The 26,307-nt window shown below is 46.5% G+C and overlaps 1 protein-coding gene across 2 annotated transcripts in view; it reads left to right on the top strand.

The window, feature by feature from the left end:
- Nucleotides 1-26,307, top strand: part of GRIK4 (glutamate ionotropic receptor kainate type subunit 4) — a 409,943-nt gene that overhangs the window by 332,646 nt on the left and 50,990 nt on the right. For both annotated transcript variants that reach the window (XM_087875700.1, XM_060683210.2), the window contains 2 exons: nt 7,767-7,874; nt 9,336-9,539. In XM_087875700.1, the coding sequence (XP_087731826.1) occupies nt 7,767-7,874; nt 9,336-9,539 (312 nt within the window). The remainder of the gene's footprint in view (nt 1-7,766; nt 7,875-9,335; nt 9,540-26,307) is intronic.

The raw sequence follows: 26,307 nt of genomic DNA, 5'->3' as shown, positions 1-26,307 counted from the left end.
AGTAACTTACAATTGAGTATGTCTGTGCAACATGCGTAAACCAGGAGTCACAGTTTAGAAAATACAGTGGCTAGATTCACACAGTGGAATGAGGCACACCCAAACCAGGAAAAACACATTGCCATTGCTAACAATATTATTACCCTATGGGAAGATAGGCCACCAATAAATTGGAAGGAAGGAAGGAAGGAAGGAAGGAAGGAAGGAAGGAAGGAAGGAAGGAGAGAGGGAGGAAGGGAAAGAAAGAAAGAAAGAAAGAAAGAAAGAAAGAAAGAAAGAAAGAAAGAAAAAAGAGGGAGGGAGGGAAAGAAAGAAATGAAGGAAGGAAGAAGGAAGGAAGGAAGGAGGAAGAGAGAAAGGAAGAAAGAGGGAGGAAGAAAGAAAGAAAGAGAAAGAAAGGAAAGAGAGAGAAAAAGGAGGGAGGAAAGAAGGAAAGCAAAGGAAGGAAGGAAGGAAGGAAGGAAGGAAGGAAAAGAAAGAAAGAGAAAAAGAAAGAATGAAAGAGGGAGGGAGGAAAAGAAAGAAATAAAGGAAGGAAGAAGAAAGAAAGAAAGGGAGGGAGGAAAATAAAGGAAGACAAGGAAAGAAAGAAAAAGAAAGAAAGAGAAAAGAAAGAAAGAGGAAGGAAAAGAAAGAGAAAGGAAGGAAGGAAGAAAGAAAGAGGGAGGGAGGGAGGGAGGAAAAGAAAGAGAAAGGAAGGAAGGAAGGAAGGAGGAAAGAAAAGAAAGGAGAGAGAGAAAGAAAGAAAGAGGGAGGAAAAGAAAAAGAAAGAAAGAAAAGAAAAGAGAAAAAAGAAGAGAAACCCAAGAATTCGGGTTAGAAGAAGGCAGATAACTATGTTCCTCCATGCCAGGGGAATTCTTTCCAACCTGAAGAAACATTTTATCACCCGAATGAACCAAATCTGAAATGCAACCTTGTACTCATGTATTTTATAGGAGCCAGCAGCTGCTGCTACTGCTAGTAACCAGAAGCTCCAGTAGGAATTCTCCAGTCTATTACATGCCTCTTTCAAGCAGGCTCAAATGAGATGCCTTTCTTACATTATTCTGAAACTCCAAATTTCACTTCTCAAGCCAATAAACTTCCAAACGTCCCTACGCTATTTCCCAACCGGAATTTTCGCAGCTTCTTATCTGGTACCGTATTAGTATTTTGGTGGGAGGGAGGGTTGAGATGCGAAGCCATTTTAGATTGACAAGGAGTTCCTGGCCTAATTATCCCATCAACTCTTCTGCAGAACATTTTCTTCTCTTTGTGTCGCATAAGCAGCGACAAGGAGCTTCAGGAACAAATGATAATTATTTTTCCCCTTGGGGGAAGGAGGAGCTGCCTTGACAAAACATAGCCAGGAGCACGAAATGAGCTTATTTTTATTTCAAGTCACATTGGCTCCATTCAAGGCGGTCGGATTCAGGGCTGCTTACAGCTTTAAAGGAATGGAAAGTCATGTTTTGATCTCTGGAGAACACAGAAAATGCAGCCGGAGGTCATATTCCTTTGGGATCAATTGTACTTGGCTCCGTTGACAAATTTCCCGATCGTTGGAAAATACATCTGGCCTTTTTAGGCCTCGCTTGAAAGAATCCGGAAGCTTCTTTGGGGGTAGAAGAAAAATGTGAGCGTGAACTTCATAAGGGCAGGCCTCTTCAGATCTGTTCACTCAGAGGAGATCCAAAGCTGGAATCTTGCTCTCGTGATCGGAAGGTTCTCCGGCTGGCAGTTACCTTCAGAGAACCGAAGCAGGATGAAAAAACCTTGCCGAATCGCAGATAAATAAGTGTAGATGAGTGTTCAGATTAACAGAGTTGGAAGGGACCTTGTAGGTCATCTAGTCCAACCCCTTGTCCAAGCAGGAGACCCTACACCATTTCTGACAAATGGCAGCCCAATCTTCTTGAAAGCCTCCAGTGATGAAGCTCCCACAACTTCCGAAAACAAGCTGTTCCATGGGTTGATTGTTCCCCCTATCAGAAAATGTATCCTTATTTCCAGGGTGAATCTCTCCTTGATCAGTTTCCATCCATGATTCCTTGTCTGGCCTTCAGGTGCTTTGGAAAACAGTTTGACCCCCTCCTCTCTGTAGCAGCCCCTCAAAGGAGAGAGAAGGAGGGACAGAGAGCGAGAGAGAGAAAAAATTCTATCCTTTAATGATCTTGGACGCCTTCACCTTCAGCAGCAGAAGGCGGGGAGGGAGATCTATTAGGAATATTACCATGCCATCGAGAGAGAGAGCTCCAAGCCAGAGTCAGCCCAGAACGTTATGGGATAACCTTGAGGCACAGATGTATTTAGCCTACCATTGTACGACCAAGGGTCGGTTGTCGGAGGAGGCCGCCGCGATAGTCAATTAATTTGGGCATGCCAGCAGGGAAAGTACAAATTATGGACTTAGAGGGCTGTCAGAATTAAAGCTAATCTGTTTCTAAATGGCTGGGGAAAGAGAGGCCGGGGCCAGAAATAAATGCTCTTGAAATACCGAGGGGCAGTCTTGCCACGGCGAGGAATATTATATTGTAGTTAGGAGTCTTAATCTATGAAGAGGCAACTGCTTTCGCCTCTTAACGTTGATCTACCATGCAGAACCTCCCTGGGGGTTCGCAGGGGTTCAGGAGAACCTGTAGCTAAGATTCTGCGCAATTTGGAGAACCCGAAATCCCACTCCTGGTTGGCCCCGCCGTTCCCGCCCCTCCCAGAAGTCCCCATGCGGCCTGTTTTGGGTGCAGGTAAGTGCAGGCCACACACAGAGGCTCGGGGAGAGTGAAAAATAGGCCTACTTCTCAAACTTCCGAGAAGGCTGGAAACGGGCCCGTTTCTGGCCTCCAGAATGCCTCCAGAACCTGGGGAGGCTGTTTTCACCCTCCCGGAGGCTCGAGGAAAGCTTCCGGAGCCTGGGGAGGACAAAAAACGAGCCTACCGGAAGTCTGAAAACGGACCCGTTTCTGACCTCCGGAGCCCAGGGGGAGCCGTTTTCATCCTCCCGGAGGCTCAAGGAAAGCTTTCGGAGCCTGGGGAGGGCGAAAATGCCCCCCACCCACCATGGTGCAGGAGGCCGAACAGGCCACGCCCACCATGGCCATGCCCAACCAGCAACCGGGCAGAGAACCCCTTGTTAAAATTTTTGAAGCCCACCTCTGGAGAAGACATTATAGGATGTCTCTTAGTAAGATTGTGTAGACTGTGTAGACATTGTCTCTTAGTATTAGGTCGGGGTGTCCAATTGTGGCGACTTTAAGACCTGTGGACTTCAATTCCCAGAATTCCCAAAGCCAGCATTGCACAAGTCTTAAAGTCACCACAGTTGAGCACCTCGGTGTAGCTACTAAAACAAATACTATAAGATTGTGCCTTTTTTTATAAACCCCACTTAATTGGTGTTCTTCCCCTCTCTCGAAGCGCTGAGACAGGCATGCATGGAAATACTCGTTTTACATAATTTCTTGCACACTGACTTCCAATATAAATAGCGTCCAAGATATTTTTCAGAAAAAATGCATTAATAACAGAGCTAAACACTGGGGGTGGAGGGGAGGAGAATGAAAAGGCTGATCAAACAGCAGGGAAAAAGAGCAGAAAACTTAACGTACAAAGTTTAAGTCAGGAAGCCGATACAGGAGGTTCTCGATTTACAGACACAATTGAGTTCCAAATTTCTATTGCTCAGTGAGACATTTGCTAAGACAGTGTTGCCCCATTTTACGACCTTTCTGGCGGCAGTTATTAAGTGAATCCCCGCGGTTGATCAGTTAGTAACCCAGTTGTTAAGTGAATCTGGCTTCCTCGTTGACTTGGCTTTTTTTCTACAACCTCTTCGGCCGAAGAGATTGTAGAAAAAAAATGCCTTTAAAAGCTTCTGGCGATCCCGGCTGAGTCGCCTGATCGTCAGAGGCTTTTAAAAGCATTTTTTTCTGCAACCTCTTAAGGTTGTAGAAAAAATGCTTTTGAAAGTAAAAAAAAAAAAAAAGTTGACCAGGCCCACCCAGTCACATTACCCCACCCACCAAGCCACGCCCACAAAATAAGCCACGCCCACAGAACTGGCAGTAAAAAATTTAGAACCCACCCCTGGCTCTAGAGCTCAGTTAGAGAGAAATTTCTTCGGTTCTCCAAAAACTTAGTTCCGACGTAGGTAACACTAATTTAATCGCACCAGACCATGTTCTTAATATCCTCATTACTTGTTCAGTTAATCGAGTTCAAAAATCCACTTAAACTGATTATTGCATTAGCCGAAGTGGGATTTCAAGTTGTTAAAGAGCGGTTTTGTTGAGACGTTTGCACCGGACAAGGAAAGCGAATCTCGTCGGGTTTGACGAGTGCCATGCTCTTTTCATTGTCATCCTAGAGGTCCGTGGTGGCGAACCTATGACACACGTGCCACAGGTCGCACGAAGAGCCATATGGGTGGGCAAGCAAGCTCAGCTCCGGTGTGCATGTGCATGCTGGCCAGCTGATTTTCAGGCCTTCTGGGCCTATCAGAAGTTGGGAAACAGGCTGTTTCTGGCCTCCAGAGAGCCTCCGGGGGAGTGGGGAAGGCTGTTTTTGCCCTCCCCAGACTCCTAGAAAGGCTCTGGAGCCTGGGGAGGGTGAAAAACTTCTATTCTATTGTGGACCTATAAAAGGAGGTCATCAGTTGTTGTTCCACCCTGTTTTTACACAAGACCCTAAGGAAACGGAGTCTCTCTTGGGCCTTCCTGACCACCTGGATTATGTTGTTTTCCCAGGTGAGGTCTTTGCTGAGATGGACTCCCAGGAATTTAAAGGGTTAGGGTTAGGGTTCTAAGGATGTCTTTGCAAAATGATCTAATGCAGGGGTGTCCAACTCAAGAACCATGGGCCGGATCTGGCCTACGGGTGTTTAGATCTGGCCCACGGGGTTTCTCTGGAAACAATGAAGGACTGGTCCACAGTGCCTCTCCCAGTGAAAACAGAGCGCTCGGGCCACCCCAGGTGCCCCCGACATGAGTGACGTCAAGCTGGCCACGCTCACCCTGGCCATGTCCATCCTCCCCCCCCCCACCCCGAGGTCAAACACAACCCTGATGCGGCCCTCAATGAAATCGAGTTTGACACCCCTGATCTAACGTCTTGTCCCCTATCTGTTGCATCTTAGCGGGTCCATCTGGGTCACCCATAAAGCAATGAGGTCAGTCTTAAAACTGGGTCTCCGAAATTTTTTTTTTTAATTTGATTTATATGCCGCCCTTCTCCGGAGACTCAGGGCGGCTTACAATGCGCTAAGCAATAGCCTTCATCCTTTTGTATATTTATACAAAGTCAGCTTATTGCCCCCACAACTGGGTCCTCAATTTACCTACCTTAGAAAGGATAGAAGGCTGAGTCAACCTGGCACCTGGCGAGATTCGAACCTGCAGTAATTGCAGGCAGCTGGTCTTAATAACAGGGTGCTTTAGACCACTGTACTACCAAATTGGTAGGATTGGAAACTCAGGACTCCTTGATCTTGTGGGTTGAAAGAAACGACAGCACACGAAAACAGTGTGTCAGAAAGGATTTATGATGGCTCCGTTCCATTGCCACGGGAGAGTGTAAATTAGTTTGAAGGAGAATAAAACAGAAACCGAGATGGAACGACTTAGACTGGCTATTGGCAAACTTGGGGTTGATTAGCTAGAGTGATATCATTAACAAAGGGTTAATTAATCTCTTGGAAGCAATTACAGAGGAAAGGAGGCTACAGTCATTAGTAACCAAACAGAACTGTGGAGAATGTGCTTTTATATCAAAGTATCTTACTAAAGTACACCTCGGCAGTTGAGGAACTGAAAACCTAGTCTTTGCTAAGGTATGTTTATTTGTTTTATGTATAAAATGTATTGGCCACACCCATAATTCTATGCACCCCACCCCTGCACATGCACATGCTTACTCCCTTACTCCCCCCCCTCCTGGCACGCGATGGCCCGGTGGGCCTGGTAGGCCTGTTTTTCTCTCTCCCCAGGCTCCAGAGCCTTTCTAGGAGCCTGGGGAGGGTGAAAATAGCCTTCCCTACCCCCCGCCCAGAGGCCCTCTTGAGGCCCGAAATGGCCCATTTGCCGACTTCCGGTTTCACCAGAAGGGTGGGAAAGGCCGTTTTTGCCCTCCCCAGGCTCCTAGAAAGGCTCTGGAGGCTGGGGAGAGCAAAAAATGGGCCTTCCCCACCATCACCACTCTGAGGCCCTCCAGAGGCAGGAAACAGCCTGTTTCCCTATTTCCGGTAGGCCCAGAAGGCCCAAAAATCAGCTGGCCGGTGCACACACGTGCCAGAGCTGAGCTCGTGTGCCCACCAATATGGCTATGCATGCCACCTGTGGCACACATGCCATAGGGAGAGCTGGGGCAGAATGGGGAGAGGTGAGTTCTGTTGTTACTCAATCAACCACCTCTGTTGTGCTGTTCCTTCACTGGGGCCCCAAACCAACTGGCAGAGCTTCACTTCAGGCCCTTATGAAAAGATAGGAGGGTTGGGGCCAACCTCACATCGGGGGCAGGAACAGTGCTCCCTACATTGATCTCAATGCTTCCATTGAAACAAAGATGTTGAAACTCTAGAAAGAGCAACAAAGGTGATTGGAGGCTAAAACATATGAAGAACAGTAGCAGGAATTGGGTATGACTAGTTTAATGAAAAGAAGGACCAAGGGTGACATGATAGCAGTGTCTAAGGAGGTGCCACAAAGAAGAGGGAGTCAAGCTATTCTCCAAAGCACCTGAGGGCAGGACAAGAAGTAATGGGTGGAAACTAATAAAGGAGAGGAGCAACTTAGAACTAAGGAGGAATTTCCTGACAGTGAGAACCATTAATCAGTGGAACAACTTGCCTCCAGAAGTTGTAAATGCTCCAACACTGGAAGTTTTTAAGAGCTTGGATAACCATGTGTCTGAAATGGTCTAGGGGTTGGACTAGAAGACACCCAATGTCCCTTCCAACTGTCATTCTAAGCAAAAAGGTTTCTGTATGGTGGAACACTTGGAAAAATCTCCACAACTTTGTTTGTTTTTTTAATGAGGTTATGACAAACCTTAATAAGGCCCACTTATAGCTGAATTCTCCAACATAATGCTGGTGGGATATATTGTAAAGCCAACGAAGCATTGACCACTGCGTTTTGCAGAATTGGCTGCATTGTCAGCCAGACTGGCCATATAGCAATAGCACCAGTGGTGGGATTCAAAGAATTTAACAATTGGATCTCTGCCCCAATGACCAGCTGGGTAGGAGTGGCTCGGTGGTCATGTGATCGTGTGGGTGTGGCCAACTCATGTCACTAACATTGATAGGTGCTTCGCCTTAGCTGTTACAATGTAAAAAGGGTTAACCAGAGAGGCAGTTTCTGTAAGCAGGGCAATAAAGATTAGGCTAGAAACAACACCAGAATGTTGTAATTCCTTACAGGATTAGCCCTGTAAAGTGGAAAAAAACAAAAGATTTCTTCCAACAACTGGTTCTCTGAATTGCTTAGAAAGTTAACAACCGGTTCTCCCGAATAGATGCAAACTGGCTGAATCCCACCACTGACTAGCACTTGGACTTCATAGTGCTGTACAGCCACTCTCTAAGTGGTTTACAGAGTCAGCATCTTGCCCCCATTTTACCCACCTCGGAAGGATGGAAGGCTGAGTCAACCTTGAGCCTGGTGAGATTCGACCTGCCAAACTGCTGTCAGCCGATGATCAGCAGAAGTAGCCTGCAGTACTGCCTTCTAACCACTGCGCCACTGCAGGCCTACTCTGATAAGTCACTGTTCTTCTCTTCCTCTTTGTAGATCGGTCATTGGCATGTTACAAAAGGCCTTTCGATGGATAACCAGATCTTCTCAACCAACGTGTCAGAGACCCTCTTCAACACCACGCTTCTTGTCACCACCATCCTGGTAAGCATGGAGGGTCAGAAGGAAGGACCCCTTTTCTTCTCAGGCAATTGAGATGTGGCCTCTTATTGTCCTCTATGCCAGCTTTTCTCCAACTTGGTGGCCTCGTAGACCTGTTAGGATTGCAAGAACCAGAATACTAATCGGTAGCACTGAAACTTGTAATCCTAGCACCTCTGGAGAACACCAGTTTGGGGGAAAGTGTTCAGTATGCTATCATTTAATGCATAGGACTATGAAACTCTTGAAGGAACATACAATCCCATTGCTAATTTGCAGAAGTTACTTAATTTTTCATTGCTTTGTTGGGCAGAAATCTATTTTTGATGCATTCAGCATGAGCAAGAATGAAACTTGAAACGGGATCCATCTACATCCCACTTTTCCATTCTTCTCCCATATGATTTGGACTAAATCAAATTTAGTGATAAAGATGGAGAAGTCATCTTCCATTTGTCTAGGACATCTTGTTTAGTAAGGATTATACAATCTGAGTGACCTCGGATAATCTAAGGAGATGTTTCCATAACATCAAATGCTTTGCTCATTTCCCACTATGGCCAACTTCTTCTTGGTCTCTTCAGTTGTCCACTGCTTCTAAATTCTCCAAAATATCCTTATGGATTTCCATCCATGGAGAATTAAGCCTAGCAACAGTTTGTATTCTGTCTCACATCTATCAGGCTCAATTCTTCCATTTATTCATTTATTTGGGAAATTCATGTGACTGCTGCCTACAACGACTCTAGGCGGCTTACAGGCAACTCCATCAGTTAAGTTATTGCCTGTCGGAATTATGCCAGGAGAAATGATTGGATTTCCTATGAAGTTTCTTCAACTAGGCGCAAGTGCCAAGGTAGCAACGATGCTACTATGCAAGGAATAGAAGTATCTGGTTCTCAAATATTGCTCTGTTGCCACCCTTATTGCCAACTGTCATGTTGGCTAAACTATCGGGGCCGTTTGCTGGACAGGAGATATCCTTTCTCATCGTTAATGCTATGCTGGTAGAGCATTTGTCAAACATCTGTAGAGCGTTAGTCAAATATCCTTCTCTCCATATTGAATGCCGCTAGCAACTGTACCACCTGCTTGCTGTAGCTGTGCACCTTATCCCTAGTTCCTATTGCTTCCTACCATATTGTCCCCCATATGCCAGGTGACATTTATGGCCCACAGACTCCCACTTTTCTGACAAGACTGTCACCTGCATGGAATGAGATCGTTGTCTGTCTGCCAAACCTGGGAACATCTGCTCATTTGGATCTAGCTAGCTCTGACTGCATCCCCCCAGATAACATGAAAGTCTGGTGTAAATCTATCCCCGAGATTTGTTCCCCCTTCCCGGAAATTCCCAATGAGTCCCTCATATCACCCGCCCCTGCTTTCCGATTTGTGCTGAATCTAGTGCTGTTGCAACTCCGTGGCTAAGATGAGAATGACAGCTGCCCAGTTTCGATGCAGGAAAACCCTTACTTAATGCTCAAGGGCAACCATCAAGAGCTGGAAGGGAACGACCGTTACGAGGGCTTCTGCGTGGACATGCTCAAGGAGCTTGCGGATATTTTGCACTTCAACTACAAGATTCACCTGGTGGGAGATGGAGTTTATGGAGTTCCTGAGGCTAACGGAACGTGGACAGGCATGGTTGGAGAACTGATCGCTCGGGTGAGTAAGCCAGCCAACGATAAAGACTTAAAGGCTATCTTAGATGTCTACCAGAATTACATGTGTCACCTTCTTTCATGAAGTAGTTTCATTCTGTTATTTAAAAGCATTCCTTCGGGTGTCATGTTCACCAAATTGTTATGGTAGGGACAGGCATCTCTAAATCAGTCTCCTCAGGGGTGAAATGCTACGGGTTCGGGCAAACCAGTATTGAAAAAAAACTACTGGTTTGGGTGAACCAGTAGTAAAAAAAAGCTACAATCCAACGATCAGCTGTTCCGCGCAGATTAGCTTTGCTAGAAAGCAGGATTTCCTGCTTTCTAGTGAAGTTAAATCGTGCAGCACAGCTGATCCCCCCCCTTACTGTTCTACTTACCTTCCCAAGCTTCCTTTTGGCACGTATTGCTCATGCACGTGTGCACACTTCAGTGCACACTTCACTAGAAGGCAAAGCTAAACTGCGCGGCACAGCTGATCGTTGGATCGTAGCTTTTTTTAGCTACCGGTTCGACCGAACAGGTAGCTTTTTAAACATGCAGCGCACGTTTGGTGTACACTGCGCATGCACACACAGTGTGTTTAATGTGCATGCATGCATTCAGCGTGCACTTGGCACACAACACATGCGCAGCCAGTGAACCGGTAGCCAACCGGTTCAGATTTCACCATTGAGTCTCCTCCTATATCCATCTTTCTCCACCTAGTGCTCTCTAGATATGTTAGACCAGTGCTCCTCAACTTCAGCAACTCAATGATGTGTGGTTTTCAAACTTCCAGAATTCCCCAATTTCCCACACTTCTCCCAATAATTCTAGGAGTTGAGGTCCACATATCTCCAGGTTTCGGAGACTGAGAAACATTGGGTTAGATATAACTCCCATAGTTATGATCTGCCTGGTAATTATTGACTGACTTGTCTTGAGAATACTGGGGTTGAGGGAGATGTTTTTAGATGGTCATGTGCTCCATATGTATGGAGTTATTTTTGATATGGGAAGCATTAAAAATGTGAAATCTCCCATCTGCACAGGAAGAATCAGTTGGTAAACATGCCATTTCTTGTTTACTTTATGATCTGTTCAGATGGTTGGATTATTTTTGCTGGTTTGGATTGTGACTATGGACTGGATAAATATCTCTGGAGCTCAATCATCAAGTCATGGTTGTCCCAGAGGTGTGACAGCAGCCACCTTACACTTGCTTGTACTTCATTTAGAGCAGTGTTTCTCAACCTTGGAAGCTTGAAGATGGGTGGACTTCAACTCCCAGAAACCCCCCAGCCAGCGCTGCTGGCTGGGGGATTCTGGGAGTTGAAGTCCACCCATCTTCAAGCTACCAAGGTTGAGAAACACTGATTTAGAGGTTTTAAGTGGTGACAGGTCTGACAAGGCGTTTTTTTTCCAAAAGGCAACTGGACTTTCTTGGGGTTTTTTCCTTTAAAATATTTCGTTTCTCATCCAAGAAGCTTCTTGAGTTCTTTTCTTCAGTTTGGACTGGATATGTTATCACTACAAAGTCATGTCGTTGAGTAGGATGGTAAGATCTGTGAGTGGTTGTTCCCATGTTGAGGGAGGAATTAAATGCAAGGGAAGGTAGACCTCAACTGCTCAAGCACCTGAGCTGGAATCGGGCTTCCATCTTCCTCCAGGGTTCCTGTGTCAGCCAAGGAGATCACTTCAATCCTCCGAAAGCCAAATTAGTGAATTATGAGGGATCTTAATTTGTCATTTTCAAATGTGATCATCTAACTAAGGTTGGGGATTTATTTTATTTAGTGTATGGCAAATACATGGACTTATAGTGGTTCAAATGTTAATGTTCAGTCCACCCAGCCAGTCAAGGACAAGGTGGTCTATGTTGAAAAAAAATCAGCCATTGGGCCAGTGTAAGCTCCCGATGGACATTCAGACACAATGTGATGGATATTTTGTCGAGGAACACCACAGTCACACTGAGGGGTAGAGACAAGACCCCACTTAAACAGTGAGTCCTGGCAGACACCATGTTGGGTACGGATTCTGTTCAGAGTTGACCAATGCTGACGAGGAAGGTCAAAACCTGGCACCTTTTGTGTAGGGTCATCTATGTAACTGCCTGTATCTGGGCGTTCAGCAGCCCATTTGGGTTGGGTTGGGGGAAAAGTTGAGGATGGAACTCTTCAGCTTCTGAAATGTCCTCATGGATTATTTAGTGCCACCTTGCTGCGGCCCGCCAGCAGCCAACAGAGCTGGCAGCAAATTTGGACAGTGAGGAGGTTGGGGAGGAACGTGGACCAGTCCTGAAGTCTGGGGAAGGTTCAGATGAGGGCTCTGAGTTGGAGGCAGAGAGGGGGCCAGGGCCGTCTGGTAGTTCTTTGCTGCCTTCAGAGCCTCCAGAGTCTGACAACAGCAAGGCAGAAGAACAGCGGGAGCCTGTTCCCAGTATGCGCATGCATAGAGCTGCCAGAAGACAGGAACAATTAAGAAAACAGGGTCGACTTGGGAGTAAGGCTTGGAGATGATTGGCCCCTCCCATAAGACATAAAAGAGAAGCGAATGGGACGTGAGCTTTTGCAGGAAGCAATTAGTTCATCTGGTCGGTAAAAGCTCTGGGAAAGCTCTGTTTGACTCTGTGCTACGTTTGGCCTTGCCCTGCGTGTGGCAATTAGTTCTCTGGCAGCATTCCAAGGGAGATAAGGTGGGTGTTTGTAAACACTCCCCTGAAAGACTGTTTGAGAAGCCTTTCAGACTATGAATGACAATAATTCACAGCCATTTGAATTAAAGAGGTTTGCTGGGACTAGGATTGTGCTCTATACTTTGTAAGGAAGCCTAGGTCAGAACAGCAGAGTGCTATTTACATTAAGAGAGAGAAAATATGCAGAATTTTTTAGGGAGGCTGTGAACTCAGAAATCCAAAGACTCTGTAACCATCACAAGTGAGACAGAAGAGTCACATATGATGTATTTTGCACTCTGGCTCTCAAAGGTGAGAGGACAATACTTCGTTGAATGGAGCTGATTGCACCAATTCTTTCTCACCCCCTGAGAAAAGAGTTTCCAAAGAAGCTAAATGAGAAATTATGGGATGGCATTTGTCCAAACTAATAATAGTTACCGCGCGCCTGGCTTCACTCTCCTGTGAATCCTTCCTTTAGCTCTTTCAGTAAATGTCAGAAGATCTCGGTATCTCGGCTTGAGTTCCAGATCTCCGGCTTCTTCTTTCTCTTCCTGAATCTCATCGGCCACACCTTCAGTTTCGCAGCGTCTTCTTGTGATCACAATATCATGAACTGCTTTGAAACTTGATAAAGGGGCTGTCAGGAGGTGCAAAGAAAGGTTACGAGCAGCCCCTGAATTAGGAATGAGTTCCTTTCCTAACTGTGCCTCTAACTCGAATTTTGTAGGTTGGTCGGAATTCATACTTACAAACGGACTGCTCAGGCTAAAAATGGCAGATGGTGTCATCCTTCCTTGAGCCACACGATGCTTTCAGGAAATGCTGAAACCTGCTGAAAACAAGCTGTGTGTCCTCAGAATGTGCAGCTTTGACGGTTTCTTGGCTTGAGGAAGGAGAGTCCCGTCTGCCATTTTTAGTAATAGGCCACCCATTCGAAAATAGAAGTTGTCCATAATTCAGATGTTGTTAACCCTGAGACTGCCTATAGCAGCGAGGGCTAACCTTTTTCTCTTTGTGTGCCAAGAGCGCATTTTGGCACCCATAATGCAATGCGCGCCCCCTGTACATGCATGAACGATTCCCCCCCCCCGCGGATGTGCACATGACCCCCAATTTTAGCAAGGGGTTCTCTGCCCGGTTGCTGGATGGGAATGGCCATGTTGGGTGTTACCTACTCGGCCTCCTGCACCACCGGGGGGGGGCATTTTCATCCTCCCCAGTCTCTGGAGGCTTTTCTCGAGCCTTCAGGAGGGCGAAAACAGCCTCCCCCAGTCTCCGGAGGCCCTCCAGAGGCTGGAAACGGGCCAGTTTCCAGACTTCTGGAACTTCTGGTAGGCCTGTTTTTCACCCTCCCCAGGCTCCAGAGGTTTTTCTCGAGCCTCCGGGAGGGCAAAAACAGCCTCCCCCAGACTCTGAAGGCCCTCTGGAGGCCGGAAACAGGCCTGTTTCTGGACTTCTGGGAGGCCAATTTTAGATCCTCTGTGCGGGCCTGCACTTACCTTGCTTCCAAAATGGGCTGTGTAGAGACTCCTGGGAGGGGCGCGCCACGCCCCCTTGTGCTCCTGCACCTGACTCCATGCATGCGTGCACGACCCCCGCCCTCCCTGCTCATGTGCACACGAACCTGTGCATACCCGTGTATCTCCTGCATGCACACATATTTCCCACATGTGCCCCGCCCCCAGCAGATTTTTTAACATCCCAAAAATCAGCTGGCTGGTGTGAGGCGCCTGCATGCAGAGCTGAGCTGGGCGACGGCTCGCTTGCCCACCAAGAGGGCTCTGTATGCCAGCTGTGGCACTTGTGCCATAGGTTTGCCATCATGAGCCTATAGTATAGTTTGTCAGAATGGGGATGTTCATTATCTTTAAGAAGAACTAGGAAGGGAGAGGTGAGTTCCTAAAAGGTAAAGGTAAAGGTTCCCCTTGCACATATGTGCTAGTCATTCCCGACTCTAGGGGGCAGTGCTCATCTCTGTTTCAAAGCCAAAGAGCCAGTGCTGTCTGAAAACGTCTCCGTGGTCATGTGGCCAGCATGACTCAACGCCAAAGGCGCACAGAACGCTGTTACCTTCCCACCAAAGGTGTTCCCTATTTTTCTACTTGGCATTTTTTACCTGCTTTCGAACTGCTAGGTTGGCAGAAGCTGGGACAAGTCACGGGAGCTCACTCCATTACGCAGCGCTAGGGATTCGAACCGCTGAACTGCCGGCCTTTCGATCGACAAGCTCAACGTCTTAGCCACTGTCTTATGGGTCTCTTGGAGATTTCATCTCTATCTCAGAGGTGAGAATTAATTGACTCCTTGGTGTGCAGGTTATGTCACACTTAAGGGCATTTGTTGATTGGAAGGGCTATTTTAGCCAGAAATCAACCCAAGGTTTTTGCTGGCTAACCATAACAAGTTCACTGCTCTCTCCCAATGTCAAGTTATGCACATCACACTAATTGGGCCACTGAGCGTGGCTTCCTCTGTGCTCTCAGGCAAACATCAACCACGGACCCAGCTTTTTTCCCGAAAATGACACTCATAAAAGGCTATAAACATCCAGCTGGTTTTTTTAGTGTTTTGTTACTGCTATTTGTTGTTGGATTGTTTTCTGGTGCCTTGGGCTGTCAGCTTAAATGTTTATAAATATGAACAGATTTTAAACCATTCTTCAAAGCTGTAAAGGGGAAGAACTGCAAAGGCGTGGATGATGAAGGGAAGGGAAGAAAGGGAAGGGAAAGGAGGGGAAGGGAAAGGGAAGGGTAGGGAAGAAAGGGAAAGGAAAGGAAAGGAAAGGAAGGGAAGGGAAGGGAAGGGAAGGGAGGGGAGGGGAGGGGAGGGAAGGAAAGGAAAGGAAAGGAAAGGAAAGGAAGGGAAGGGAAGGGAAGGGAAGGGAAGGGAAGGGAAGGGAAGGGAAGGAAAGGAAAGGAAAGGAAGGGAAGGGAAGGGAAGGGAAGGGAAGGGAAGGGAAGGGAAGGGAAGAGAGAAGGGAAGGAGGAAAGGAAAGGAAAGGAGGGGAGGGGAAGGGAAGGGAAATTAGGAAAGATAGGGAAAGGGGAGGGAAGGGAAGGGAATCAAAAGAGGAAAGGGAAGGAAAGGGGAGGGGGGAAAGAAAGGGGAGGGAAGGGAAGGGAAGGGAAGGGAAAGAGGCTTTTGTGATCAAATGTCAAAATATTCTGTCAAGTGGTCGACAGAAGGCTGTTCGTTTGCTTGCCTGCTTTGGGAAGATAAGAATTTCAAGATCACCTAGAATTACTGTAATCGTTGAGCTACTTGTTGCTTTTGTAACAATGGAAAGAAAATGGGGGGGAGGCACATTTTGGCTGGGAAATTGACTCAGGACGCTTCCCATCGCCATCGCATCCGTTGCAAAATTAGTTCCAGGATTCTGTATGTCAGAAATACGACCCGGGCGGTTTAATAAGAACAATGGAAGAACAAGAAGCATCACGGCTATCGGCCTCCCCCGGCAGGCGTCAGAAGCAGATATGCAGATCTGCGATTGCCCAAATATTCTCGAGGTGGCAGTCAACAGAAAAGCAGCAAGGCCTGGATCAAGCCCAAGCCGTATCTCAGCCAACTTTCTCTTTTCTAAACCGAAGTCTACTGGGAGCCTGCAGGCAGGGTTTGAATGCTGTGCTGATCTCTCAATTGCATTTCTCACAATGGGTATTAAAAAAAAAAAAAATCTGCTGCAGTCTCAGTGTTGTATTGTTATGTGTTTGTGCCCGCGTGCCTTCGAGTCGGTTTTTGACTCTTGGCAATTATGTAGACTACTCCTTGCAATTTTATTGGCAAGGTTTCCGAAAATGGTGTGCCATTGCCTCCTACTTAGGGCTGATAGAGAATGACTGGCCCAAGGTCCTCCAGTTGCCTTTCATGCCTAAGGAGGGGCTAGAACTCACCATTTCCTGGTGATTGGCTCAAAGTCACCCAGCCAGCTTTCATGCCTAAGGCAGGACTAGAACTCACCATCTCCTGGTGATTGGCCCAAAGTCATCCAGCCAGCTTTCATGCCTAAGGCAGGACTAGAACTCACCACCTCCTGGTGATTGGCTCAAAGTCATCCAGACAGCTTTCATGCCTAAGGCAGGACTAGAACTCACCATCTCCTGGTGATTGGCCCAAAGTCATCCAGACAGCTTTCATGCCTAAGGCAGGACTAGAACTCACCACCTCCTGGTGATTGGCTCAAAGTCACCCAACCAGCTTTCATGCCTAAGGCAGGACTAGAACTCACCATCTCCTGGTGATTGGCCCAAAGTCATCCAGACAGCTTTCATGCCAAAGGCAGGACTAGAACTCACCGTCTCCTGGTGATTGGCCCAAAGTCACCCAACCAGCTTTCATGCCTAAGGCAGGACTAGAACTCATCATCTCCTGGTGATTGGCCCAAAGTCATCCAGACAGCTTTCATGCCTAAGGCAGGACTAGAACTCACCACCTCCTGGTGATCGGCTCAAAGTCATCCAGTCAGTTTTCATGCCTAAGGCAGGACTAGAACTCACCACCTCCTGGTGATTGGCTCAAAGTCATCCAGTCAGCTTTCATGCCTAAAGTGAGACAAGAATTCACCATCTCCTAACGATTGGCCCAAAGATACCAGCTGGCATTCATGCCTAAAGCGGGACTAGAATTCCCAGTCTCCTGGTTTCTAGAATGATGTCTTCACAACTATAGCAATAGCACTTAGACTTATATACCGCTTCACAGTGCTTTACAGTCCTCTCCAAGCAGTTTACAGAGTCAGTATCTTTCCCCCAACAATCTGGGTCCTCATTTTACCCACCTCAGAAGGATGGAAGGCTGAGTCAACCTTGAACCTGGTGAGATTCGAACTGCCAAATTGCAGGCAGCCGGCAGTCAACAGAAGTAGCCTGCAGTACTGCACTCTAGCCACTGCGCCATCGCGGCTCTTAACTCTACCAAACTGGTTCTGGTGTGTTGTTATACTAATGTGAAAAAGATGTTTCAGTATTTCTTTGGAAAACATATGAAGTGTTTCTTTGTAACCCAGCAGTTCCAATTCTCATACCGATGATAAATAGAAAAGTTGGAGAGCGTTAAACCATCTATTCTTGGTTTGTCCCAATCAGGATGGAAAAAAGGGAGACGAGAACCCAAACTGTGAGGGTTTTTTTTTTTCCCCCTTGAAATAAAACCATCAAACACATGAAAATTAGGAGGAAGCAATTAACGTCGGCTGCCACAGCGCCAGGTTAATTACAAACATTTCTGTACTTCATAGGGTTTTTGTCAAAGTAAGTATGGAAAGGAAAAACGAAGCAGCAAATCACATGGTGTGCTAATTAGAATGAAATAAAAGACTTCGAGTGGAACACGGAAAGTTAGTCTTCGGTTGGGTGACAAGGAAAAAAAAAAGAATATTTTATTTCCTGATTGGCTGGACAATAAATTTTAGTGGCATCGTATTTTGAATGTTCCTTTAAATTTATTTTGGTAAAACACTTCAACCATCCGAGGAACTGATTTACCGTATTTTTCAGAGTATAAAAGGCACCTTTTCCCCACCCTAAAAGGGGGTGAAAATTTAGGTGCATCTTATACACTGAATATAGCCCCGTCCACCCACTGGCCCCCACCCTTTGGCCTCTGCCTCCCAGCAGTTTACCTCCTTGCAGCAAGCAGCAAGAAGAAACAGCCCATTTCAGCTTCAGCACAGCCTAATTAGCACAAGTTGATTGGATCAGCCTCCCGACACTCAGCTGTTTTGCTCTCAGTTGTTTTGCACGGACCTCTGCTGCTTGCTGCAAGGAGGTAAATTACTGGGAGCAGATTTTTTTTTTCCCTTGTGCTAATCAAGCTATGCTGAAAACGAAAATGAAAGTAAAGCATGTTTTTTTGCTGTTTGCTGCAACGAGGCAAAACTGCTGGGAGGCAGAGGCACATTTCCTTTTCTTGTTTTCCTCACCAAAAAAAGGTAGGTGCGTTTTATAGTCCGGAGCGTCTTATACTCTGAAAAATACAGTATTTTGCAATAAGTAATGATGGATTCTTGGGGTGACACATGCTTGGAGCATGGTTCAACCTGAAACATCTGAATAATTTTACCAGTCTGCTGTAGCTTCATCAACATTTTACCAGGCCAAGACTAGGAAGAAAAATTCCTGGGAGGAGAAGAGCCCAAATTGAAGGGAATGGACAACATCAAATAAGTGATTTCTCAGAAGTATGAGCACAGGTCTAAAAAACTGGGCAGATTCGGGAAGAACATCTGTTTGTTTGTTTGTTTGATGGATGGATGACCTTGGGATGGCACCAGTGGTGGGTTGCTACCGGTTTGCCCTGGTTCGGACAAACCAGTAGCGGCGGCGGTGGGAGGCTCTGCCCACCTGCTCAGACGCTTCTGCGCATTCACTGAAGCTTCTGCACATGCACAGAAGCATTGCGCGCGAGTGCACCCACGAGCTAACCAGTAACAGAGGGTTTTGAAACCCGCCCCTGGATGGGACCTAAATCATGTAGCAGTTCAAAAGCATGCATATGCGAGTAGATAAACAGGTACCATTTCAGTGGGAAGGTAACTGTGTTTTGTGTGCATCACTGTATAGCAAGAGTGTCAAACAACGTGGCTCATGGGTTGGATCCGGCCCACAATAGGCCATGGAGTTGGCCCACAGGCCATCCCAGAGACGGCGAGCGACCTGCTCCTGCTGTCCCAGCCTCGGCCACGCCCACCCAGTCAGCCGCAATGACCAGGCCACACCCAGCCCGGCCTCCCAAGGGCAAACAAAATCCCGATGCAGCCCTCGATGGGTTCGACTTTGGCTGAGCTCCCTTGGCTAAGAAACAGAGATGAGCACTGCCCCCTAGAGTTGGACAGGGGAACTTTTTTCCTAGTGCTCTGATAGTTTTGTCTTTCAGGGATGACAAGGCCAGACAGAGGAAGATGTTCTGCTTAAACTCTTAATGGTGCTTGCTCGTCTTTTTTTTTTTTTTTAATCTCTCTCTTTCTTGCTCTTTTTCCCAAAAGGGAGATACATCATCTCACCGGTCGATGGCTGTCTAAGGCAGTGTGACAGCACTTTTCTTTCATGTCGATGTATTAGAATTACTCTAGCTGAATTTGCCATTGAGCTCCTGGCTGTGCTCAGCAATGCCTATTTCACAGGTTATGTTGTGAAGGTATTTCAGCAACGGAGCCCCCTCTCTGTTCCCTCCGTTAAGGCAGGGATCTCCAACCTTAGCAACTCTACAACATGTGGACTTCAATTCCCAGAATTCCCTGAATGGCTGGCTGAGGAATTCTGGGAGTTGAAGTCCACAAGTTGTAAATGTTCCTGCCTTAAGGAACTAGTCCCAAAGGTACTTTTTCAAGAGGCAATTGGACTTCCTGGTTTTTCTTTGAAGACATTTTGCTTCTCATCGAAGAAGCTTCTTCAGCTCTGGCTGGATGGTGGGGAATGGAAGGATTGATACTCCTTGTAGGCAGCTGGTCATTTGCATCCTTTTAGCGAGTTGTTAAGGCCACCTGGAGGTTTATCTGTGTCGTCAGGGTCCCTGAATGGTGCAAATGGGTGTGGAGCCTTCTTGAAACTAGTGACGGTACTCCAGTTGTTTTGGGATTGCACCTGTTGTGGCTCCGTTGCCTGAGCCTGGGCTATCGACAGATGCAGACTCTAAGAGTGAGGGAGAGGAGTTGGCAAGGCCTCCCTCTCCAGGACCCTCCTCTCTGGCAATGCCTCCGGAGGACACCGAAGGCCAAACGATAGGCTCAGAGCCAAGCACGTCCCCGCAGCCACAGATGGACAGCGACGAAGGAGATAAGTGCTGGCTGGACCCTCGGCAGAGGCGCAGGGAGAAGAATGTGCAGCAGAGGGGAAGGCATGCCAGAGATTAGCTGAGTCACTGGACCACACCCCACAGGGTATATATGTGGGTGTGGTGGCTGGTTCAGTTTGTGACGAGCAAAAACTGGAAATAATCCATGATCTCTGCGTTACTGGACTTTGCCTGCTTTATCGGACTGCATTTGGATTAATCCTTGTATTGTTGAAACTCTGCCTGTTTTATCGGAATGCTTGCAGTCTAATCTTTGTTTTGTGTGAGTAAAGTCTGAATTGGCAGCTAGCCACTGGGTTGCTGCCAGCTTTATCTTCAAAGAGTTTTGTCATGTGGTTTATTAACTCCGGGCCGTCTGTGGGGGTGCGTGTGTGGTACGGGGACAGAACATCACCTAAGAAGTATGATTATTGGTACTACCCATGGGTGGCCTGTTGGGGGTTCGCAGGGGTTCGGGAAAACCTCTAGCTAAGATTCTGTGCAGTTTGGAGAATCCCCAAATCCCACTCCTGGCTGGCCCCACCCCATCCTGCCCCTCCCAGGAGTCCCCATGCAGCCTGTTTTGGATGCAGATAAGTGCAGGGCATACATGGAGGGTGAAAAACAGGCTTACTGGAAGTTTGAAAAGGGCCTCCGGAGTGTGGGGAGGCCGATTTCGCCCTCCTGGAGGTTCAAGAAAAGCCTCCGGAGCCCGGGGAGGGCAAAAAGCCTCTCCCCCATGGTGCAGGAGACCGACTAGGCCACGCCCACCATGGCCACACCCACCCAACAACCGGGCAGAGACCCCCTTGCTAAAATTTTTGAAGCCCACCCCTTGTACTACCCTTGCTTGCCTTTGCCACAGTCGTTCTATTTCTATTTGTAGATCTTTGTATATTGTTATCTTCCCCAGTTCTTTGCCGTCTATTTTGCTGTCTCCGGGCAGTGCGGCATACACTATCCCGACTTTTTTGTCTTTCTTATCGACAACTGTTAAGTCTGGGGTGCTGTTGTTGTTGTTGAAAACAACTGAATAGGTGTTAAGTAAGTAGCATCAATTACACTCAAAAGTATTGCAGGTGGAGTTTATTTCAGCCTATACTTCTGCATTTAATCAACACGTTTCAATTACCAAAGTGTTTTAATATAATAGTATTTTAGCAGTCTATTAGACTTTGCACTGAGCAATATAGCTTTGTACTTCACAGTTAAGCATTTCTGGGAATTCTTGCTGCCTCACATACTTAAAATAGTGTCTGGAACTACAGCTCTAAAAAAGGTTTTACTTTTTCAGCCTTTTTGTTTTTTGGTCTCAATTGCTCACTTCCTTTATCCACTTCCTTTTCCCCCCAGGTAAGGTTGTTTCTGAATTGTACCTACATCTGGCCGTTCGCCGCAATAAAGTCTTTGATTCCATTTGTTATGGCTCTGATAATTATCAATGCAGTAGCACCAGGTAGGTTTCCATGCCGTCGGCCTGCCGATCTGCTTAATATATATATATATATATATATATATATATATATATATATATATATATACTCCTAGAATATACATATACATTGCTCCTAGAAGCACGAAGCCGAGAACACCAGCCTGAAGATGACGAATGAGACTTCGTCGAAACGTTGCCAAGACACCTCCAATTTTACGTGGGAGAAAACCCGAATAACCAAAGACCTACATACAAACACCCGCGAAAACCTCAGAAAACAAATATATAGAGAGAGAGGGGGGAGGGAGGGAGGGAGGGAGAGAGAGAGAGAGGGGGGAGAGAAAATAGATGCAGCGTGCGTTTTTATAAATCTAGGGATAAGGACGAGGAGTTGAGATTGTTGGAGGCACTTCAACGCCCTGAGCGAAGTTTTAGGCTCCTTCAAGCTCAGCTTCTGCTTGGGTTGCAGGTGTAGAGAGCAGTGGAGGTGGCCTTGAGGGAAATACGCAGAAGCTGTTAGGAAAACAAATGAGGAAGAAGCATTCAAGACCTGTGAAACGGGATGATGTTAGGAAGAAGCTCAGGGTGGCTTCGTTTTGGGCTGGGAGAAGGAAGGGAAGGACACAGAGTTGGGCTTGCAAGAGTCTGTTAACAGAACGGATCTGCCAGAACGAAGAGGGGATTCAACCTATTCTCCAAAGCAACTGTGGGGAACCCCGCCCCCCAGAAGAATGAAATATTTTGGGGAATATTAAAAAGGCAGGATAGAATATTTCCCCTAAAGGAGAAATGAAAAAAAAAGAAAACTTAAGGGAGGCAGAAACCAGCCCCAGTGTCTGCGCTTCAACGCTGGCATAGAGAGCAGAGGAGAGAGAGAGATAAGCTCTGAACTTTTGCCTGCTAAATCCCTTTGAAGTCGGGTTGTCGTGGAAATAAGGGGGGGACATTCCTGGGAAATGACGAGACAAGAAGTCTGAAGAATGACTTGGAAGATAGCCAATGAGAAGCAGAGATTTGGGGATCGGAAAGGGAAGGGTTGGGGGGCAAAAGGTCAGTCTTGTCTGCATTGAGTCATGATCCGGTGGCTGTGCTCAATTAAAGAAAAGATTTCCTTAAAGATTGGTAGTTTGGAAATTCATTTATTTTGAGATAGCACCGAAGTCTGACACCCAGTTTCCCTGCCCCCCAAGCAGAAACTGAGGAGGCCAGCTTTTAGAAATACAGATTGGGTAATCCGTTCAGAAAGACTGGGACAAGCAGAAACTCCAGATAAGCAACAAGCCAAAGGTTGACAAATTAGCTCAAACACCTAGGACTGTGATGGTGAACCTATAGCATGTGTGCCAGAGGTGGCACACAGCACCCTCTCTGTGGGCACGTGAGCTGTCACCCCAATTCAGTTGTGCTGCGCATGGGTGCACGCCTCCCACTGGCCAGCTGGTCTTCGGATCTCTGCTGCACATGCGTGGGGGCGGGGGGCATGTGCGCATGTGCAGTGGATGGGGTGCGTGGGGGGCCCGTGCATGCATGGGGGGGCACAGGCGTGTGGTGCGCACACACATTGCATTTTGGGGGTTTGGGTGTGCTGTTTGGGCACTCAGTCTGGAAAAGATTAGTCATCACTGACGTAGGATTTGCATTTCCCCTTTGGCCTATAGAGCCAGCTATGACCCCCTACATGACTCCATAGGAATCCAGAAGGTATAAAACCCACCCACTCTCAACTCTATTTTGTCAGCTGTCCCAGAACCACATGCTGCTAGTGGCTTCATCGATAAAGGGAACCTTCCTTTCCAATCAGCCTCCAGCCTCCATTTTATTTCTAGTGCGTTTCTCCCGATTTGGAACTGGACTTGGATATTTCTTCCAACACACCAAAAGGCATCAAGGAGAGAAGCAACCTAGAATGAAGAACGAAGAAGAAATTTCCTGACAGTCGGGACAAATAATCGGTGGAACGACTTGCCTCCAGAAGTTCTAGGTACTCCATCACTGGACGTTTTAAGAAGATATTGGACAACCATTTGTTTCCTGCTTGAGCAGGGGCTTGGACTAGAACTGCGGTCCCCAAATCTTTCCGGTTTGCTGGACCAGCGGGAACAGACGGGATGGTTCTGTGCAGCAGTGGGATTCAGCCGGTTCGCTCCACTTCGGGAGAACCGGTTGTTAACTTTCTGAGCAGTTTGGTGAACTGGTTGTTGGAAGAAATCATTAGGGCAGAGAACCGGTTGTTAAATTATTTGAATCCCACCCCTGGTTCCGTGTGAGTGATGCATGCGCAACTCCATTTGCACATGTGGCAGGCGTGTCCAAGCAGCACACACGAGTGCACTGGCCATTCGCACAAATGGAGCTGCATGCACGAGCGCAAGAGCCAGCCACTGACACAAACGGAGCGGTGAGCGCTAATGTGAGTGCCTTCCACTTGTAGAAATGGAGCTGTGCGTGCACGTATGTCCCCCCACTTGCGTGGCCCAGTTCCAAACAGGTTGTGACCCAGTAGTGGGCCATGGCCCAGAGTTTGGGGAGCCCTGAACTAGAAGACCTCAAGGTCCCTCCCAACTCTGTTATTCGGTTATTGTGTTATTCTGATCTCAAGAAAGCTTAGTTTTAGTCTTCTTATGGAGTCCGTTTCCTGATCTGAACATCTTTGGAGGGCCCTTCCTTCCCACCTATTTCCATTGCTGACCTGTGCCAAGGAAACTGTGCATTTTCTATGTCTTTTTTTTCTAGTCCTGGCAGTTTGGGGGCAAAATGGCCAGCCGTAAGTTCAACACCCTTTGGTGCATGAAGATTTGCACATTTCTAATGGTGTCCTTCTGTATGTATTTCCCTAATACATGCATTTTTCCCCCGTAGCGACTTCCCCTGAATTTTGCACCTTTTCCAACTACCTATTTTGTTGTCCACGCTTTCTTCTAATAAGTAAGCGCTGTTGTATATAATTGTGTGAGTTGCAAACCTCTCCACAAAAATACAAAAAGGGTAGATTTCTGCATGCGAAATGAGGCTCATTTCACACTCGCCAAATCTGTACGTGAAAGCAAAATAGAGAGTAAATGTGTGTAGACGTTTATAAGTGCGTTAGGCATCGTACTTAGAAATATGAAAGCGAACCTGTTAGAAATATTTCAGATGGTAAGTAAACTGGTGGCTTTTTTTGCAAAATGCTTTTCACAGCGCGGCGGTGACAGGTTTCAGAAGCTGAGATGCTGTGTAGTGGTACTCAAAGTATAGCTGGATTTTGGAAATAAGTGGAACTGGTGCATTTAAACCTCTGGACGTATTGGGAATTAAAATTATCCCACAAACACAATTCATAAATAAGTAAATGTCAGATTTTTTTTATTTAATGTTCTGCTGGCGACTCATAGAAACTATTTTATTTATGTATTTTATTCATATATCAGATTTGGAGGCCGCCCATCTCACTTGCAGCAACTCTGGTGTACAATTCAAACAAAAAGGCAGTGTAAACAGTGTATTCCAATAGGAGGCTGTTAAAACAGGAATAAAATAACTAAAGTTAAAAAGCTGTAAGTAGGGCCTTCAACTGACCTCAATACCAGGGAAGATTCTGGAAAAGATAATCAAACAACGAATCACCAAACACCTAAGAAGCAAACCAGAAATAACCACAAGCCAACATGGATTTGTCAAAAACAGATCATGCCAGACTAATGTTATTGCATTCTTTGACAAAGTGACAAAATTAGTGGACCAGAGGAATGTTGTTGATATAATTTACTTGGACTTCAGTAAAGCATTTGATAAAGTAGACCATAACCTACTACTAGATAAAGTAGAAAAATGTGGCTTAGACAGCATCACCACCAGATGGATTCGTAACTGGCTGACCAACCGCACTCAACGTCCTCAATGGAACTACATCTACATGGAGGGAGGTATGCAGTGGAGTACCCCAGGGCTCTGTTTTGGGCTCAGTGCTCTTCAACATCTTCATCAATGACTTGGACGAGGGGATAGATGGGGAACTCATCAAATTTGCAGATGACACCAAGCTGGCAGGAATAGCCAACACTCCAGAAGATAGGCTCAAGATACAGAAGGATCTTGACAGACTTGAACATTGGGCGCTATCTAACAAAATAAAATTCAACAGTGAAAAAAGCAAAGTTCTACATTTAGGGAAGAAAAACAAAATGCACAGGTACTGTATATGTGGTACCTTGTTCAATAGTAGTAAGTGTGAGAGGGATCTTGGAGTCCTAGTGGACAACCATTTAGATAGGAGCCAGCCGTGTGCAGCAGCTGCCAAAAAAGCCAACCCAGTTCTAGGCTGCATCAACAGAGGGATAGAATCAAGATCACGTGAAGTGTTAATACCACTTTATAAGGCTTGGTAAGGCCACACTTGGAATCCTGCATCCAGTTTTGGTCACCACGATGTAAAAAAGATGTTGAGACTCTAGAAAGAGTGCAGAGAAGAGCAACAAAGAGGATTAGGAGACTGGAGGCTAAAACATATGAAGAACGGTTGCAGGAACTGGGTATGTCTAGTTTAATGAAGAGAAGGACTAGGGAAGACATGTTGCAGTGTTCCAATATCTCAGGGGTTGCTACAAAGAAGAAGGAGTCAAACTATGTTGAGTGGAGTGGAGTGGAGAGTGGAGTGGAGTGGAGTGGAGTAGAGAGTAGAGTAGAGTAGAGTAGAGTAGAGTAGAGTAGAGTAGAGTAGAGTAGAGTAGAGTAGAGTAGGTGTAAATTGGGTAGAGTAGGTGTAGAGTTGAGTAGGATTGGTTGGAATCTTTATTGATTTAATCAGTTGACTCTATCAAAATTATAAAACTAATACAACTATACAAGTAGATACAAAGAAAACTATAAGATATGTTCCTAGTTGCCATCCCTGGGCAAGAAAGAAGAAAGTGTTCTTAAGGCCAG

Source organism: Pantherophis guttatus, chromosome 9 (genome assembly GCF_059756535.1).
Source record: "Pantherophis guttatus breed Tessera chromosome 9, ASM5975653v1, whole genome shotgun sequence".
Taxonomy (NCBI): Eukaryota; Metazoa; Chordata; class Lepidosauria; order Squamata; family Colubridae; genus Pantherophis; species Pantherophis guttatus.
This window is presented reverse-complemented; position numbering and strand designations above follow the sequence as displayed.